Raw genomic sequence first — 20,791 nt, forward strand, 5'->3', positions numbered from 1 at the left:
ACAGGCACTGAATGGTCTAGGTTAGCTGCAAAAGCCTTGTTAAAGCTAGCATTCCTCTGGAGGAGAAATCACTTTAAACCAGTAGTTACCATAATCTCGAAGCAGGTGTCTGCTAAATGGGTCACTGAATCCAGCAATGACTCGTCCCCTGGTTTATTTTCAGAAAGCCAGATTGCAAACAGTTACTTGAGCAGTCTCAGTAGAGTAACTGTTCCCCATTTTGAGTAGGGGGTTCACAATCTGGCTCAAATTAAAGCCATCTGGCAGCATTTTCTTATATACGTTATGAGCCAGAAACCTTCACCCTCATCATGTTCAATCAGCAGGATGCCTAACAGAGAAGGGTACTATTCCACATGAGTAATGGTGGTAGAAACTGTCCCCTACATGATTTTGCGTCGGTGAGTTTTTCCTGTTGTAAATTTCTAACAGTCCCATCAGCCATGTGTAGCTCATTAATCTACAGTGAAACATACCTTAAGAAGCTGCCAAAGCAACTAGAAAAAAATATATAGCCTAAAGAGGTTGGTCTTTAGCTAAAGGTCAGATAGAATTGTACAGGAAGCCTCTAAAGAAAGGAATCTGCTGAAGTTGAAGTTGTAACAAATAATATGAGTTGCTGAGAAGCCACAACATTTAATTATAAAGAAAAAAAATCCCTGTAAATGGAATGGACAGGTTTGCACAAGTTTTGCAAAGTTAAAATTAAAAATATGACCATACAGTTGAAAACCCACAGTAAACTTCTCTGTTATATTTAATTAACCCAATTGTTTGGGACTAATAGTCCAGGATTTTTGTTTGTTTTTAAGAGATTTTATATGGCATTTGGACAAACTTTCATTAACGTTAGTCTGCTGCGTCTTAACAACTTGGAAGGTTCTTGCTGCAGTGCGAGCTATTAATGCACTGGAAAATGTCACCATTTCTTTCAAGGGCATTTGGTGGTTTGTAAGTGAGTTGAATGTACCTGTTCATGGATGACATGACAGAAATCCTCTGCAGAGGAGCAAAGCTAGGGTGCAAAGAATCCACCAAGGGTCAGCAAGAGTTGCTGACATTCTCTGAAAAACAGATAAGGACTGGTAATACAAAGCAGTTAACAGTGGAGGAGATTGCTTGCAGAAGATTCACTGTGTCCTCTTTGAAACTTCAGAAACACAGTTAATGAGGCCATGACCTGGAAGGTGGATTTAGCTGCTCCAATAGCAGGCTGAATACAGGTGAAATGTGTTAAAAACCTAGTGACAAGATGTCACTAAGAGCAGACCGGGGTATAGGATTCCTTGTCCTCCTTAAAGTTTTCTTTTGTCTCATTTTGACTTTTCAGGTTTACTTTAATTTCTTCTGATCTGTATCTGTTTCAATCCATAAAAGGTATTGCTCACCCTTACTTGAGTCCACAAGAAACTTTTTCTGTGTGCAGCTGATACCATCCAAAATAAATCACAACCTCCATACCGTCTTTTCAGACAGGGACAAAAGAGACCCTGAGATTCTGATTGTGCGAGTGTGTCTAGGTCTAAAATCAAAGAGTTCATTCCTGCATGGCAGTGAGCTACGCACAACATGGCAGAGAGGAAATGTGTAGTGAATTTCAAAGAACATTTTTTGAGAGCGTGATTCTGGTCAGAGACTAGATCCTCAGCCGATACAAATCTCCATCAGTCCGAATGGCGCTGTGTCATTTTAAACAAGCAGAGCACCCGAACTGGATATTGCACAGATCCCCTTATGGAAGAAACATTACTGTAGACATGCCCTAGACAATTGCTCTTACTTCAGCGTGGCAGCCAGCTAGTTTCAATGCACCAGAGGTTTTAGGTTCCTCTCGAGTCACCAGAGAAACGGGTATCACAGGGCAATCCGGGTCTCGGGTGGGATAAACGGTTCCCTAACCTGCCCTTTTCACTGACAGAAGATGGAGCTGAGGGTACCCGTACCCTTAATTTGGAAATAAATTTAAGTGGGAGAAACCAGGCCTTTATAGTTTACTGGATTAGGAAAGTATATTTACATTTTCAGTCAGATTAAGTACCTAATTTCCATACACTATAATAGATTTAAGGATCCGCATGCTTTTAAGAATTTGGCATTAGTTCCCTAAACCCTGCTTTTTTCTCTCCTTTGAGCACCACAGAGGATGAGACCATATAACCCAGTCCTGTGCGGCACTGGAAGGTTTACTTCGAGGGCTTCAGTCTTTCCTCTTTCAGAGCACTCCGGCCCTAGCTCACATATAAACTAATCAGTCATGCACACTTTGGTTTTGTTTCTTTTAACCGTAACAGAGTATGGCTTAGAAAATCAGTCCTTTTTAATTGTAAAAAAATGTGGCCACATGAAGCACGCAGATTCTGATCAGTTCCTGCGCTCTCCTAAAATCACAGCCTCCATAGCTCTTTGGCATGTCCTAGTAATTCACATTTCATTTATGTGGAGCTAATATACAGGCTGTGATGTAGCAAGGAGATTCCAATATAGATGTAATTTTTGGAAATATCACGTGTGCTCTGCTATCTTTCATTATATAGAGGTGGTTAGTTGGACTACCCATCCAAACAGAAGAGATACAAGACGGTTTCTCTATTACAAGAGGCATTTGATGTCGAAAGCCAAAAATACGTGAATCATTTCATTATTTTAGAATAGGACTTAAAGAGTACAGAGGCGTTTGCTGTCCTGAAGATAATTTTACCTGAACAGTACGCTTCCAGAGAGGAAAAGCAAACTGTAAAAAAAAATTTTAAACACAAAGGTAGTTTTCTGAAATAAAACACTGCCCATAACCAACCGATAGCTAACATAATGGTACCAGCCTTTAACCGATACTAATTCAGTAAATGTCCATAAAGGAGTCTGAAAATAACGTACAGCCGCTCTTTCTCACTTGAGAACTGCCTGAAAGGATTGCTTTCGCATCGAGAGAAAGCCAGTGTCAAGGTAGCAAATTCTCCCCTTACACTGAGTGACTCTCCTGGGAGGGAATGCTGTCAAGGACACAGCTCAGATCTTTTGGCTGGCAGCCAGTAGCCGGAGCGCCCATTCTGGGTGCCAATTCATAACATGACGAGCACAACACAACCCCAGAGATTTTTAAGGTAATCTGGCCAGTAGAGCATTGCTCTACCAAAGGGTGGTCTCCGAATCAATCACAGCCTTTGGCAAGTCTGTTGCCTTACAATTGAAACCAGACGTGTTTTCAGTTCATTCTTTGGGTTACTACTGTTCAATGGTGATTTACAAGAGAGTGTGAGCTATGGCAATCTCTCACGCAACTTTAGATATTCCCTAAATGAATGCACATTTAGAAATCTCCTTGCTCTAAAACAATGGTTTATAAGAAAAGAATATTTAAAGAGAAACCATCCTTAAAAACAGGCCAAGCTGCCTTTCTTCAACATTCAAATATACTGAAGCATTGCGCTGCAAAACACAGTGCAAGTAACTCCGGCAGCAACAAAATCCAGTGGGGTAAAACACACCTCTAAATGGGAAACCAAAACATGCTCTTCCTGTGTGATACTCTCAAGATTATGTTTCTGGGGGGCACTCATTTTTCTCATTTCTGTCCTAGTTTGAAATGCATTCAGAAGGCCTGTTCAAGAGACAGCAACACAGGGTTTCTCAGTAGCAGGCTGTATTGAATTACAAAATAAATATCACCAGAAGCAGTATCACCAGTAGCAGAATGCTGCTATGTTCACTGTTTCTCTATCATTTTAGACTACTTGTCTCTCTCTCAGCACTGTATTTTCAGCATTTACAGTTGTGATTTACGCTTAGTCTGGAGAAATAAAAAGGGATTATACAGATGCTGATGAAGTTTTAGTCTGTAAAGGTTGCAATCTAGAGTACACATATGAGAGACTTAATACTGGACACAATTTTATTTCCAGTCTTTCAAGGAAGATTTCTGCATATACTTGCAAGCGTAGATTGCTGAAATCATCAGAAGTGGTTCCAGAGCTTGGCTGTCTTCACGGAACAGCCAAGTAGGAACTCCATGTGTCTGGGTCAGATAGCGTGTTCTGTTTTGAATACAGGGCTTGTCTCTCTTCTCCTTTTACCTCTATTTGAGTGTTTCATCAGCCATTTTAGAAAGCAAGAGAGACCAGAAGCTGAAATGAGGGGAGAGACCTTGCTTTAAAGGAGAATTTCCACGTAGAAAGAAAATGAGGGATGTTCTGAGGTGCTCTTAACAAGAGCGTGCTTGAGTTGTGATGAAATAAGGAAAAATACTGCAGTAGGTGCTCCACATAAATAAAGTCCACTTATCTAATATTTACCACCCAAACAGCTCAAGTAAACCAATTTAATCATAAATTATGTCATGCATGCTTCTGGTGAACAATACTTCCTCAATAGCAGCCATGGTATTAAAGCAAACAGAACTATATTGGGAGAGAAAAACAATGAACTACAACACGAGCTTGGGAAAAGCAGATCAATTCTTGGATATTAGTTGCAAACCAGACCCTCCTGTAAATAGGAGTAGCTTGAGGAGCCTTTAACCACAGCCATCCCCTTCCTTTTTATGCCCCATTGTTCAGGCTTGGTGGAGGTCTGTACCCCGACGGCCACGCAGGTTTAGGCACACCCCCCACCCTTCCCAGAGGAACTGCTTTTTCACGGCACAATAGAAAAATTTTAGCCAAAATCCTTGCATTAGCCTTTGATCTTAGTAGGTCAACACTAAGCAGTACCTGTCTGGGCTTGACATCTCTTCACATCCACACAGGCAGCACTGACACTCTGGCTGGTAACACACACCAAAAATAAACCCTGAAAACCAAACTCAAAGCACCTGTGCTCTTCACTGTGCCTTTAATCTGGCATTATTTACAGTCAGGGTGAGCCTGCATCAGTGAAAATATTTGAGAGGGCTTCCTTACCTACACACCAGGAAATATGGATAACAGCATTTTTGTTAACCTCAGTTTCAAAAAAAAAAAAAAAAAGCGGTTGGTGTTTTTTTGTGGTTTGGTGGTGGATTTTTGGTGGGGTGGTTTGTTTTTTTTTTCAAGAAAAGGTCCATCCGCACAGTTACCTAATTGATGCAGATTTGGCCCGGAGCAGTCACACGCAACGCCTTGGACCAGCAGGTGCTGGCCGACAGCTGCCTGCAGGGCTCTGGGTACCTTTTCTGGTGTTCTCATGACTCAGTTTTGCTGGCGTTTGAAAACCTGAAAGCTTTACATTAATGCCCTAATGCATGTCACTGCTAACTCTTGAACGTGTGGCTTGCCTCTGCAAAGTAAAAGGAGAGACTGGGTCTGTTCAGTGACACAGCAAAGAACCAGAGCATGTGCATGAAGTTATCAACATGAAAAAAAAGTGTACGTTGTATTTTGATGAACTCTAAATACTATTTTATTAGAGCTTTTAAAGAAGATGTAGGTGAGCTTTTGCAGAAGACTTTTAGCCTAGCGTTCTAATATAAAATGCAAATTACTAAAAAAATATAATTCTACTATGTTTTTGTATGTTCCTTTTGTAGTGAATATTAATGGATAACTGTAGTACTTAATATTTTCATTTTGTTTAGTTTCCACCTTTAAGTTATACCAGCGTGCAAAGCACGTGTACAGTGAAGCTGCCAGAGTGCTGGAATTTAAGAAGATATGCAACGAAGCACCTGCCGATGCAATCCAGCTGCTGGGAGAATTAATGAACCAGAGCTATATCAGCTGCAGGGAAATGTATGAATGCAGCTGTCCTGAACTGGATCGGCTGGTAGACATCTGCCTGTAAGTTTTGACCACAAGGAAGAGTAGTCGCCTGTTGAGAATATTGTTTGAATTGATGAGAAAATACGACATTGTTGGCTATTGCAATTTTTAAATGAAAGTATTCTTGTCTCTTATTACAAAATTAATCTCCTGCAGGGACATTACATGGTCAATTGTTTCCCTACTGACATCTGTGTAATACTTTCAGATGAAAGCTGCAGTTTATGGCTTTATTACAGACATTGCTTTTGGACTGACTCATCATCACAAGTGTTACGTTAGACTGTCGGCTATTCTTTTTTTAAGTTGTAGAAGAAGTCGTAACTGGTTTTCTTAAAATATCATCTTAGTTGTTCTGTTTGAACTCTGATACATTTTGTGTATTTCTTAACCATTTCAGAACTGCCGCCATGGGAATTCCGGGGCATAAGCAAGCTGTTTCAGATTCTTAGGTTGCATTGGAATCATAGTGGTATATTGTGAAATGTTACTGCATTTTTTCCAATTTAAAAAATATGTTGTCTAGGCTATCAGATAGGTTGGACAGTATCTCACTATTTAAAAGATGAGTGTGTTAACTGTTGTAATGGCTAATGCTCTCCTTCTGCTCTCTGCATTGTATGTCTGAGTTTTCCCCACATTACTCAGTCTCCATCGCTGCCTCAGCCTCATTCTTTTAGCTGGGTTCCCTAACTCAGTTTGGCCGCAATAGAACAAGCCTTCGCAACTCCAAAACACATTCCCTGAATGTCATTTTGTCCCTTCTCTTCTCCCTCTATTCCTCCCCAGTTTCATATCCTCTAGCCAGAATAAACCGTGTTTGAGAAATGGCATGAAGCAAGCTGGAAGTCACAGGTTGTTGTGTGTAGCAGGCTGTTATTTTTGTAACTCCACTACAGTGGATGATGAGATCTGGTATAACCACGTGTTAATACAGAAAGTAAAAACGAATGCTTCGTACTCACATTCTACGTAGTATTTCATCCATACCACAGGACCAGCATGAAAGGATGTACACATTTCAGTTCCTCTTAATTTCCATTTTTCTGGTATGTTTAATCACGGGACAGACATCTTATGCTAGCTTTGATCTAAATTCAGTGCCTGTAGAAAGAATTCAGTGGTTGGTGATGATTTTAACAGTGGCTTGGGGGAATAAACAGCTGCCCACCCGAGCTTTCCCACCACCGCTCCATCCCTGCCTCTGCCCCAGCCACCTTCTCCCAGCTACTTCCCTCATGTACTTCATCATGGCTGCTGGTGATACCACCTCCATACTTCTGCTCAACTGTTGTGGTTCATACTTCTCCTTGGAGAAGGGTGTGCTTAGTTTGGGAGACTCTGCCCTAAGCCAGAGCGTTACTGTCCTGCCAGAAGGGGAATGTAGGGTGCCATAAGTGTTTGCAGGGCTGAGGTCAAGAAATGTTGTTTCACTGTCTTTTAGAAGCAAATACAAGAAGTATCCCATCCTCTCTATATATCTTTCAGTCTTGAAGAAAACAGAAACTGTTCCAATTTGAAGCTAAAAAAAAGGAATACCTTACCACCTAAAAATAAAAGTTACAAAAATATTTCTTTACCAGCAACTGGCTTTTTTTTTTTTTAAACTAAGAAATTAGTCTGGCTTTTAATGAAAATACGAATTTTACAAACATGCAATTTTCCATATGCTTTCCTACTTCTGTTCTCGTGCAGATTTTGTAAGTTGTAATACCCATTTACCAGGTTTGTAAATTGGTAGAGTATGATACAGATGATTATTTAGGTTAGTCTGATTTCTTTTGCAGACAAGATGGAATGGCCTCTGAGCCAGAAAACTACAAACTTAAAAACTGAACAGAAGACTTTTAGACGTTCGCATATTATTTTGCATATGGGATACACATGCTGTTTTGTGATAAAACACAGAGAAGCCCTGATAGCCATTGGACAGTCTGATAGTAATTTAGCAATACAATTTTTGTTCCTTCTCTTGGGAGCCAATCCAGTACGTAACTCTCAGACTATGTTCAGTTTATTGTATCACGTAATGATCACATAACAGAGTAAGCTACGACAGTCACTCAGTTAGCGAGGCAATTCCACCACGGTTGTCGCAGCTACTCAAAGGGAACTGCTGATCTGTGTGTGAGAAGGGAGAACTGTCTCCAGAGTCATCCGAAGACAAAAAACTATGCTCTACTGAATTACCAGAAATCTTGGGCTACAAAGTCTTGATCCAGTGCAAGGTATCAGCACTGCCTGTTCTGTGACACCACTGACGGAGGAAAAGCCTTAAAACTTAACATCTGCATTATTTTTAGGTACAGTAGCTACCCAGTGTTGACGCCTCAGTCAGTAGCACCTGATGACTGAACTTTGCAAAAGCCACTAGCCATTTGAAGTGTCTTGGCTTAGGGTCTCCGGCTTGAATCATACTGATAAGGCCTGTTCTCAGAAATGCTGGGAGAAAACTGTCCTCTTCCAAGTAGGGGAAAACAAGTAGGTATAAACTGGTAAGATCTGCGCTACAGCGTGGAGTTACCTGTGCTACATTTAAATAAGCTGGCACGGATGCTCGCAACAGTCTATTGTAGCACGAAGCTCAGCATGGGGATGGAAATTCTCTGTTTCTCATTTGTGCTGAGCTCTGTGCTTTCACAGCTAGACAGCTGCTGCTCTCTGAGCTAGCCTGGGTATCGTGACACTGACTTGCAGGCGGTAGCGTAGACACAGCCTCAGAACCCAAAAGGAAAGGAGTACGCAGTTAGGGTTTTACTAAATTAAATTAAAATTGATCAGAGCATTTCAGTTCCAGGGACCAAAATATAAATAGTGAAGGAAAAAAGTGATGTGTGTGCCCATGTAACATCAGATTTCTAACTTACCAGCAGAAAAGCCCACAGCCAATACGATGACCACAGCTAAGCGCCACAGTGGAGTGTCATTCGTGTGAAACGATTTCCAACTGGTATATTAAAATTATTTAATCTGGTTTTTTTAATTACATTCATTGCACAGAAACAAATTATTTGTTCATTATTCTTTACAGTCTTGTCCCATCAAGAGTATTTCCTAAGAAATACATCTTTCTTCTTTAGAAGTTTGATACTCTTTAATGTTTTTCTGACTCTGCGATTAGATTTCTAGAAGTGTATAGCTATTCTAGGTGAATGCAGCTTAAGCCAGCATCTAATTTTTGGAAACTATTGGAAAAAGAGCCTTAACTTGAGAAAAGCTGTGCATTAAAAAACTAAGGGACATAAAGTCACTAGTCACTCTAGGAAAACTTGGCTGATGCCATTATAGAAGTGGCCAGGAACTACATAAGTTACATTCTTTACTTACAATGATATACAGCTGCCCTGTAACTTTAAAAAGCCTTTCCAAAAATACATTCCACAGAATTGCCCGAGTCTACTGCTGCTCTCTCCTTACAAGGTTTAAAACTGTGAAGAATAATCTGCATATCCAGATGTTTTCTGTTTTGCCTAGATCTTTATGTTTCACTGTACAACCTCTGCCAAGAAAGAAAGGGATCCATACTTGCTGTGGTTTGTAGTGCTGAAAACTGTAACCACTAGTTGGTCAGTTTTTTTTTTTTTCTTTTTGCAAAGACAGAAGACTTGTACTTTCTCTAACCTATCTCATGCTGTTCATAGCCGTTTTACCTGTTAGCCTTTTAAAGTAAGTAACACAGAAGATTTACTAAACAATTAAGGAACAAAAAATTGGATCTGAGCTTCTGAATTTGTTAGGTACTTTTGAAAATCTCTCGGAATCCTTGAGCATTGCAAACAACTTACTTTCATTCCCTTACTCTCCATCTTTTAGTGGTATAAATCCTGGTAATTTTAGTGTTGCCAGCCGTGCCCCTTACAGTTGAAGATAGCCGAATCCTCTCTGATCGCTTTTAAAAGACACAGTTTTTACATTACATCCAGCTGCGTTATGGTAGCCGAGACAACTCTGCATTTTATCAAAGCTCTTATCACTGATGATTTTCTTAAAGCTGCAAAGCCTGGAGTCACGGCACAACTTGAAAATTCAACAAAACAAACAAAAAACCACGCTACAGAAAGAAGTTTGCAGCTCTTTCAGAGCCAGAAAGGCTTAAAGATGCTATTCAAATGCACACTAAGCTACAAAACAGAATAAGTATAATACCCATCCCCCCATTTGTGTATTTAAATCTCATCATGTTAACCCCGTGCTTTCTGAATAGCTGGTTCATAATTTTGAGTATTTGGAATTAACAGTATTGCTCTGATTTTTTCACCTCTTACAGCACAACTATTTTTAAAATGAGGCACTGCAATGTCTCACCTATCGCTTCCGTACACCAAACTGTGGGACTTCCATTTTTATTCTTCCTTCCTTTGCTACAGTACTCATGTTTTTACGCTCATTTACACCCCACCCCACCCCCCTTTCCTCGTAAGATAATTCTCTTTTTATCCCGTGAATACTGGAACAAGATGTGTAAACTCTTCAAGAAGCAAAGGCCAGAACCCGGGACTGGGAGCTGAGTGCCCCCAACACCGGACTGCAGATACGTTATCTTTCTTGTGTGCTCCGTCTCTCCCTCTATTACTTGTCCCTCACGGCTGCGGCATAGCCCGGGCGGTGCGTAGGGTACTTTCCCACACGTTACATCCACGTCACCCACGGCGTGGGCGAGCACTCCATCCCCAAGGTTACTGTCTGCTCATACTCCTCTTCAGAAACGCATGATTTAGATGCCAGTGCACATGGAGAGAGTGTCTGGCTATGAATCCCACTTCACCAGAGGAGTCTCGCTTAGTAAAACTCAAAAATAGTTTCAGACCTGTTCCAAAGTTAACTCTCTCGTGTTTGACCTAGATCCTCCCGCGCACCGCATCTCCAGTAGATGCAGAATTAGGTGCTCACTTCTGAATTCTTGTAATATCGGGCGCCTCGTTCTCAGGCGTTACAGCACTGCCCATCAAAACGCCAAGTTCCTCAGCAGTAAGCCCGAGGTGTCTCATCATATCACCACATTTGAAACTGTTAGCCACAGTATTTTGAAACACAGTGACTTCAGCTCTGAAACAGGCATATTTTCTGTCTACATTATGCTTTATTTCAACTAAGTATTTTAAAATGACTCAGTAAAAATGAGGCATGAGCATGACCACAGAGAATTACGAAATCAGTAAAAGGTTCAGAACAATTCTGAAGGGATTTCAGTTGCCTACCAAAATAAAAGCCAGACACCATCTGAAATACAAAGTTCTGACTGAGGTAACAGACCAAACGAGTGCAGACAGTTGATTCAGCCGACTTTGAAAAGTGGATTGGGCCTTATGAAGTCGATGGGAATTTCCCTATTGATTGCAATTGAGACTGGATTGGATCCTGCTCATTTTAGGAGGTTGCTCCATGGACCGGAAACGACAAAAATTGCATCAGAGAATGAGTGGCTTACAGGAAAAATAATAATAAAAATAAAACTCCAACAGGAAATAAAGAATGAACATAAAATTGAGTCAATATGAAGGGTGGCACCACACAGACACACTGAAGAAAGTGTTTCTGTTCAAGAGGAGACGTGAGCATGTTTAAACTCAAACACACATGTAAGTACTTGCTTGAAATACGACCTAAACCTCTGCTAACCCAGCAGTACACCAGATTCATTTAACATAAAATGCACATACGAAAAATTACCACAGCCTACTGAGAATGAGCTGTCATTTTCCCGTATGTTATTCACGTGATGCCATCGCTCCCTCCAGCACGTTCTAGGACTGGAAATCTCTCCGTGCACGGGTATTGGAAACATACCAAAAGTGTTTGTTTGCAAAGCAGATTAGATCTCTCATGAGAATAAGACTTCAAATGAGTTTTCTGAATCATCCTGTTCTGAGTAGGTTAGAAAAGCCCCAAATAAATTTATTACACGGTATTTTCCTACTTTTTCTGAATCTTAAGTAAAGATCAGGAACACAGGTAAGCAAACTAATGAAAATAACTCTACTAAATTCTAACAAGATGGCGTCTGAATCTTGCCGAGTAATAGCGTGGGATTTGCTGTAGGACATCTCTAGCAGGCCAGTATCTTGAGGCTGGGAATGGTTTGTATTTTGGATGTCATTTATTTGTCATTGTTCTTTCTATTCACCCTCCTTATTAAGAGCATTTTTTTCTTTTGGGACTAAATTCTTACTTTACCTCTACTGCTGTAAATCTGTTAAGTTCCCGAGGTTCCTCTGAAGAGAGGTACCTCACTCTGTCCATTCAGCATAGACAGATGTTGGAGTGCAACGACTCTCTACGACTTTTTAAGGGTTTCTGAACTCTCCTTTTCTTGCCTGGCACACTCAGCAGTCCCGCAGAAGCCTGTGAATCTTCAGCATGTTTTAGATCTGTCCTGGAAGAATAGAGCTATTTGTCTTTGCCACATTAGAAAATGGCTTGCATGCCTACATCCTGTGCAATTAGTTTATGAACCCTCTTTTGTTATTTTTGTCATGTATTTCTGTTTTCACTTCTGGTGTCTTATGAATGTTGCTAACACAATTCCTTTCTTCTCCCGCTTTCTTCATCTCAGCTGTGCTCTGATCCTTAAAACAGCTGATGCTGAAGCATTATAAAAGAGGGTGACTTTTGGGATTGACAGAAATCACTATATTGCAGTTTAAAGCGTCAGCATTTTTTTGGTCCAAAATGTTAACTACAAATTGCTGTAATGTCGCATACAACGGAGTGAACCTCACTAAAAATCAGATGACATAGATGTGTTTTGAGTAACGTATCCACTGGTCTTCCATAGGAATTTTGTATGTGACAAATTACCCCTTTTTGGTTTATTTTACATGGTTTTTTTTCTGTTACTTTGTTTCAGGCAATTTGGGGCCATCGGGTCACGTCTGACTGGAGCTGGATGGGGTGGCTGCACTGTGTCAATGGTGCCTACTGACAAACTGAATACTTTCCTAAAAAACGTAAGAAAAGCTTATTACCAAACCGATGTCCAAAGGTTAGCACTGGAGAAGAACAGTCTGTTTGCTACCAAACCTGGAAGAGGAGCTTTGGTTTTTGTCGAGGCCTAAAGAACGTAAAAATTTTAAAGAAACTATGTAGGGCGTTTAGAACTGGCAGTACTTCCCATGCCACAGTAAATGAATGCCTTTGCTGGTTGTTACTGTAATGAGCAGTTGCTATTATCAAAATACATTTCTGAAGAAGTGATTGAAAGAAAACTCTCTGAAAAAATCTCTTTTTTTTTATACTATAAATATCTTTTAGTGTAAACTTTGATTTACAAAACCTATTGACAAGGAAAACTGAAATTGAAATAAAGATGATACTTCGTTACAGTGGATCTCTCTTCTCTTCCGTTTACTGTCAGGAAAACGTTCCTTCTAGCTATGTTTCTGATGTATCCTTGCGCAAGGGTGACTTCTTGTGAAAGGTTCAATGAAAATGAATGCTATCTGTGAGCCGTACAATATGACAACATACTCCCCGAGGTGAGTGAACAAATAATGAAGCAAAGTTTGGGTTTGAGTTATCCAAACCCCATATCCTCGTTGCTGAATGCTAGCTGGGCTTCTACAAGGTAGAGCATTTGCATTTTTATGCAAACCCATTACAAAGGATTAAGTGTAACCCACTGACCATGTAAAAAAGCAGTGAAAATCTACGCGGAATAATTCAGGAGATAATTCACTCAGTTGTACTAAGCAAAAGCAAATAGGTAAGACCGAGAGTAAATGTCATTGACACATTGTCGACAAGCTCCTGTCTCGCTCCCACTTCACACTCCTGACAGTCCCAAGGTTGTAACTGCAGTGCGTTGGAAGTACAGCATCCGCAACCCATCTCCTCAGCAGGAGAAGTGATTGTGATTGCAGAAAGAGGTGCCTGCACATCAAGATGGTACCCCAAAGGTGTCCTAACCCTGCTTCCACGTGGAAAATTAGGTTCCTGTGCCCTCCCTCGCAGCACGCAAGCTTCCGCTTCTCTCTTTCACCTACAGTGAAAACTCGAGAGAAGTTTTGCTAGTGCCGTAACCCTTGCAGCCTTAAAAGACAAAGCAAGATTTGTCCCTGTGCACGTTTTTGTGATGCTGAGCACAAGTTAACGTCCAGAAGTCTGCATCAAATTAGAGACCTCTCAGAGAGCTCCTCTGTACATTACCCATGCTCATTCAGGCCAAACCCAAATTCTTAGAGGCTACTAATTCTGTGAGAGGACTCTGCCAAATTTGAACAAGCGGATGAACTACAGCCAACGCAAACTGCCAGATCTTTTCAGGAACCTCAGAGGGGATGTATAACGGTAACAGTATCGCTAGAGAAGTTTTCTGTTTTCTGACAACCAGGAAAAGCGGAACAGAGAGTGCTGTAGATCAAGCAAGTCAAGTACTCGAGAGAGGAAAAGGGTGGGGTCTGGCATGACGGGGAGAGATGAAAAGACGGGATTTGGAGGGAGGACAGTTAAAAGGATGCACTTGAGAAGGGGAAAGCAAGGGGTAAGGCAGACGGATGAGAACAAGAGGCAGAATTATAGAAAGGTTTAATCTCAAACCAGTCACTGTTACTCTCTAGGGAAACTGAGGATCTTGTAACCAGTTTGTAATGTGCAGCAGACACGCTGTAGGTTCGACTACACCTGTAAACATAGGACTCCAAAAATCAAACAACAGTAGGTCAGTATCTTCAAGAATCTCTGAGATACCCTTGGAGATTTTACAGAAAACAATGCCGTGGCTCTGTTACCAACTGCCTTATTAAATATAATCCTCAGTTTAATTCAGCGAGTCCCTGTTTATTATCCTGTCATAAAAATGGAGTACAAGACGGTACATACCAATCCTTGCATTAATGTATTTGCATTGAACTTTAGTTCGGCTGGATTCATGGAGGCACTAATCAGCATATGAGCAGAATAAAGGTATGTTAGGTTTGTTTGGGTTTTTTTATTCTTCTTCTTTTTAAGTTGAGCATGACACACAAAGTCATGGAATCTTCCCAAAAACATGCGGGCCGCAGTACATTTCAAAATTTTTCTGTCAATGAATCTTATAAACGATATTCTCATAAAAAAAGGAAAACAGAAACCTGGCACAGTATAAGAGAATAAAACCGAACGTTCTAAACTCCTGATTAATTCTTTCCTTTCCTTCTTTATTGCTTCAATGTCTTTCCAATACTTTTGCTGAAATCTGCAAATAAAATCGGGACATAACGTTCATTGAAAGACCTACGGTACTCAAGCTTATATACATAAAAATGGCACTCGGGCATTTTCATTTACGGACTACCAACAGGAAGTAAATGTTTCTTTTTAAACAAAAAACATTGAATTAATCTGTGTTTGGGGGTTTGGGGTTTGCTTTTTAAACCTTTGAAGACATTTTTCTACATAATGGTAAAAACCCCGAAAATCAGAGCATGAGAATGATACACCAACAACGTGTAAGGTAGGCAGCAAGGATGATAGTATTTCTAATCATAAAGCAAGAAGATTTTGGGTTGGATGAAAATTTCTGCGTATAAAGCAGCAACTCCTGAGCGTATTTCCTAAGCAAGTCTTTCCAGATCTGTATTTGTAATAGCTTTTTCTGACTACGTTTTCAAAATCTATTCTGTAGCTAAAATAATGCTAATCGGTATATGCACACACACATATATGTATTTTTGGAAAACTAAGAAAATTAAATGTCAGAATACGTGCAGAGGTGATGCGTCCTGTTGGCACGAGCTATGATTATCAGTGGAGCGTGATTTTCTCTCGTTACACTGTCTGACTGTAATTCATTCAATCAGGAGTTCAGTCTCGCTGTGCAGTAAATGGGTTCTAAACCTTTCCAAAAAGGATTTGGAATGGAGACGCTGTTGGACATCTCAGTGCAGCAACGTTGCCTGGTGCCATATTAATACTCCGTATTATCTTAATCCCGTTGACACGTACGTCTCCATCACTGCATTTGCTGGCTGTGTATCTCGTATGCAGGAACACGCTCGTGCTCTGAAATAGAACGAGAGTAATTTTACCATTCACTGGGTGGGAAGGGACCGTGACTGTCTATTTGACATTTGCTCTCTCGGGCACAGCACGCATACACGCACCGACATGTATGTATGGCAACCTAATATATAGTAATGACTTACATAACGTCTTTGGGAATATCGGTTTCTAGTTAATATGATCTGAATGCCAGCTTTTATTTTAGTAACTGCTGTGTACTTACTCAGTATAATCCTTCCGAAATTCCTCTCCGAGTCCACGTGTCTCTTTAATAACATCTTGATACGTTGGAGCAACTGCAGCGCTACGGTTTCAGTCAAGTGAAAGATTTGTATTTCCAGCTAACTACCAAGTTTATTTGTGTGCTAAATCCCAGTCAGATATAGTTAAACAAAGATACCCCCAGAACAACATTCACAAGAGCTATCCTGTTCTAAAAAAAGATGCTTTGCAAATCGTAGCTGTTACAGGCAGGACTGAAGTACTGCTTTCCGATTCTTGCCATTATATGCTTCATCAAGCAAAATGAACTCTGGAAAAGGACTTACACTGCAAAGTAGCAACAGCACGAAAAGCAGACTGGTAAGGCCTAGCGTCACGAAACCTGTAAATCGCGCAGCTTATTAAATAACATTTTAAATGCTAATTTTGAGATGGAAGGCTAGGTATTGATAAGAGACTAGGTCACAATGCAGAAAGGAGCACAACGGGGAATGTAAACCTGTAACTGGAAATTACTCCCTGTGATACAGCCGCCTTTGACAGATTTTCCCGGCGTACACAGGATTGGCAGAGGAAGCGCTGCCAAGCAATATTGCTGTCGCATCTGTCCTACCTCAGCTGTTCTAGTTTAGCCAGCTTTTTCACTGAACGCTCTTCTGAGCTTCAATATCCCATACAATAGAGACAAAAGATGAATCCTGTTCTTGATCTTATCTCTTATACTCTGCCCTCTGCTTTTGGACTTGTATCAAAAGTCATTAACTACGAGATTCCGTGAGATGCCACATCACAGCCTCCGATAACAGCGCCGGGTTTACTAGGAGACAATCTGCCACGGTGCTGCCGGCGGATAGTCCCTAACCCGCTCTGTAATCTCTCCTACTTCAGTGGGACTGCAGCACTCAAAGGTAGTAGGACCAAGCTGTAATTGATATGTTGGGAACTGCTGTTTTCTGGGCAGATTTTTTTTTTCCCCTCAGGTCAGCTACGATTGTTTTACCAGTAAAACCTGCAGATGAACATTTTCTGGAGCCCCTGAAGTCTCTGCAGATTTGGTCGCCGAGTTCAGCAGAACGTGGGTTTACCCCGGCCCACGCTCCCTGGCGAACGCTTCACTCGGCAGGGGAACACGTAGTGAGAGTTTGCACATAAAACTGACGTGCCCAAAATCTCACATGTAATTAAGGCACTCATGCCAAATTCATCATACGCGTAAGACTTATGAATGGAAAACCTGCAGAGGAGTAAAAAAATGTTGAAGCTAATCAGATGAGAAGACACTAAGGAGCTTTCAGAATTAATTGACCAATAAAATGTTTGAGATCGATTTCCACTAGCAGTGGTTCCTGCAGAAGCAACCAACTGGAGGAGGATTTCTACAAAAGCATTTGGTATATTTATTGGATTTTAAGTCTAATGCATTTTGAGAATTGCTGTTGTCTCCTAAGCACTACTTTGTTGGCCAAAATTACACATTAATGCTAAAAGGGGGGGGGGGGAAGTCCTCTCCCCACAAAAGCATGCCTTTCTGCACTTGGCACACAAGGCTCAAATAACTCAATAAAGATTAGATGTACTTCAAACTGAAACACACTAGTGCCCAAGCAGCTGTCTTCTTTCCAGCCAAGCTGTGTGTGATTTGGGATGGGAATAAAAATACGTTCTATTAGCCAATGATCAAGCCAGATGTGTGGGTTTGTTTCCTTTTTTTTAAAATCCAAATTAATTCTTCAAGGGACACCAAAGCAGGTTTGTATGAAACTCTTACAGCAGTTCCTGAGGATTATTATTAAAGGCCTTATTTTTTGCCAAATTCCATATAATGGAGGGTTTTATTCATGTTGTTCTACATTTTCTGGTTTCTTATCTGTCCCTCGTGTGACAAACGCATATATTTATTTTTGTTGGCTAAGCTGTTCGAGCGGGATTTTTTAGTTCTGTTTCTATTGATCAATTATCAACAGAATTAAATTGTTCTGATTAAAGGCTGAAGACTTTTCTACTGGCTTTCTCCCAGTGAACATCCTTTCTTGTAACTGCCTCCTTCCTGTCCAGGCTTCTGTCGAGAGAAGAATTAAGACAAGACGACCCTATCCTTGAGGAAGAATTCAGTGAGCCACTTTTAAGCAACAATAGCAGCTGCACGAATAATAATTTTTTTATGAAGGTCTGAACCTAATTTTATGTTAGAAACATAAAGTTCCAACTTTCATAGTTGAATTAAAAAGTCTAACAGAAAACAGGAGCTAAAATCAGAACCAAAAGAGTCTAGCAAGGATTTACAGAACTTCTGTCAGATTAAGTTAAAGCTCCACAGTTGAATCATAAACTTAATCGGAGCCAAATACTAACTATGAATGGAAAGATTTGGGGACAAAGGGTTAAAGATCAACGAAAAAATGCCTATTGTGCTGTTTTTCAAGTTAGCTATGGTCAGGCCTTGACCCTAAGAACATATCCAGTGAAATTCCTGTGCAATTCTTTCTACAGCAAATCCAACTGTATCAGCAGCAGAACAGATGATGAGCTTTCAAAAGCCTTGATTATTTTTTTCTTCTTTTTTTCCTTTTTTTCTTTTCAGAAGACCATTTGAGAGAGTGAGGGGAGGCCTGGACAGCTTTTCTTTCTGCAGATCTATAACCTGATGATGGCCAATGGGGAGGGAGGGGGACACTATCGCAAATGATTTTCAATACTTCCTCTAGAGGGAACAGGACGGCTAGTGTAAGCTGCTTCAAGAGACTTACGAGGACTTACAGGCCTCTCGCTGATGTTGTTGAAAAACTCCAAAATTTATTGTCTTGTCTGAAATTCATAAAATATTTAACTTTCTTGATTATGAGATTTCCGGGTTTTGCCACCACAAAGCTGATTTTGGGTAAAACAAATTAAATGGTTAAATGAATAAAATTCTATCGACAGAAAAAGAAGGTAATGATTTGTGGGATTTCTTAGTATTATACTAAACCAACAGCCTCTTGCACACAACCTGCTCTTGCTGACCTTCTTTCTCCCCATCTTAGCTGTGCTCATTCAGCAAGAACAATCTGGTCGGATCCTCTGAAAGTGGAGGCACAACCATGCCAAGAAACGCACGTCAACTGCTACAGCACACCTGAGTTCGGGGCACTGAGATGTTGGCGCACATTTTCTACTCCTCTTCCGTCACTAAGAAAATGGCAGAGACTTTGTAAGCTCGTGCGAGCGAGCCTAAGGGGTTGGGCTAACAGGGTCTGAATCTCAACTATCTGCTTTAGCTCCGCTAATGAGATTTATTTTATTTCTATGTAGGTGGTCTCTTATTTCTTAAATGCAATTAGCATGCAGTTGTTGCCTGATGGTTTTATTTATTTTTGAAAGTGCCGACTATTGGCCTTGCTTTCATAGTTCTAGAGTTTCCAGAATTGACTTTTGTGCTCCACAAGCCTATTTTCAGGAAATATTTTGTAAGAGGGATGATATTTTGAACTCTACTTTTATGGCTGCGAAGGCTTCTCCTTTTTTACTTCCTTTGTCTGTTCATTAGGGGCCATCTTCAATTCCTAGATGTGTTTTTGGAGATAAGTTCCTTTCCTATGAAATACATACCATTAACACAAAACATTAAAAATACTTTAAGTCTTTAGACAAAGTTGTGTGTTTATTTTATGAGATTCTATGCTGTGCGATGTTCCGAGTGGTGCACTGAAATGTGCACATTTGTCCATTTTTAGGTTTTCTCCGGACATTTCCTGACGTGTTCATTAGCTGCCTTTTGCTCATTACATAAACGCATGAAAAACCACCCGTCTTCCTCTGTTTTAGCTGTAAAATGAATAGAAGGTTTTAGGCTTTTAATCAAACTATGAAAGATTTCAACATCCTGTTTTTTTGCGGGTGACATAGATGAGTGCTATGTAGTGTTTCCAACTTTTAATTTTTATTACAGTCTTGCCTTCTGTGATTCATGAATTTATAATTCATACTCTCAGAAAACGGAACATTTTTGAAAATCAACATCATGCATATTGCAAATTACAATAAACATGTCAGCAGAAGTGGATATACTAACAGTTTATGGTGGCTAATTTGCTAATTTATTCTTTTTATATAAATGGACAAATTACGACTGCCCATTGTGGTCACATTAAAGGGAGAATGGTGTGGAAATTTCTGTTTTCAATAAACCCATAAAGAAATGGACACAACTTATTTTTAGAGAGAGTTCTGCTCATAATGTGAACAGTCACCTAAAATCTGCTGAGAAAAACATAAATCGGTTTCACAAGAAGTCTAAAGTTTTCTTTTTATCCCATCAGTCAGCCTAATTACAAGGAAAAATTGTAAAACTTGTTAAGTTCATAAAGACAATATGGCCAATATAAAAATACCACACTGAAAGTTGGGGGGAAAAAAGGGAGTTTTCTCCACTCCTCTATATGATGTTGCGAAATTTGTTGAAGCCAGTGAAGTTAATTTAAACTTCTGGAACACAGAATCTGACACCTAAATACACTGAATAATAGTTGCCCTGTCGTAACAAAAGCTGCTGAGATTGACAGTATTCTTTATCGGCAAGCTGTGACTTCCCTACGCTGAATACACTGAAAAGCGGCGGCAAACTAGTTTTTCTTTGATGTGTGCAAACACTTCAATATACAGAAGATCAAAATTCCAAGAATTCCCATGAGAAAACGTTTCAGGGGAACTCAAGTAAGTCTTCAGTAAATCCTCCAAAAACCGTCCAGTTAGAACAATTTTATGTAGGTCCGGAAAAGAACAGAATTAATTAGAAAATCTTTGCTTCTGAAACCCCTTTGTTTGAGAGATAAACACAAAGGGCTCTGAGCATCTGTACTACACAACAGACAAATCCTCTC

At 40.2% G+C, this 20,791-nt stretch overlaps 1 protein-coding gene and 1 long non-coding RNA gene across 3 annotated transcripts in view; one reads left to right on the forward strand and one right to left on the reverse strand.

Moving 5' to 3' along the window:
- Positions 1-13,057, forward strand: part of GALK2 (galactokinase 2) — a 50,400-nt gene extending 37,343 nt beyond the window's left edge. For both annotated transcript variants that reach the window (XM_076347818.1, XM_076347819.1), the window contains 2 exons: positions 5,549-5,750; positions 12,580-13,057. In XM_076347818.1, coding sequence (XP_076203933.1) covers positions 5,549-5,750; positions 12,580-12,787 — 410 coding nt within the window. In that variant the 3' untranslated portion in view covers positions 12,788-13,057. The remainder of the gene's footprint in view (positions 1-5,548; positions 5,751-12,579) is intronic.
- Positions 1-20,791, reverse strand: part of LOC143164831 (uncharacterized) — a 120,712-nt gene that overhangs the window by 25,869 nt on the left and 74,052 nt on the right. Inside the window, exon 4 of the long non-coding RNA XR_012996151.1 lies at positions 6,698-6,836. This is a non-coding gene — a long non-coding RNA (uncharacterized LOC143164831). The remainder of the gene's footprint in view (positions 1-6,697; positions 6,837-20,791) is intronic.

This window comes from Aptenodytes patagonicus, chromosome 10, assembly GCF_965638725.1.
Source record: "Aptenodytes patagonicus chromosome 10, bAptPat1.pri.cur, whole genome shotgun sequence".
Lineage (NCBI taxonomy): Eukaryota > Metazoa > Chordata > Aves > Sphenisciformes > Spheniscidae > Aptenodytes > Aptenodytes patagonicus.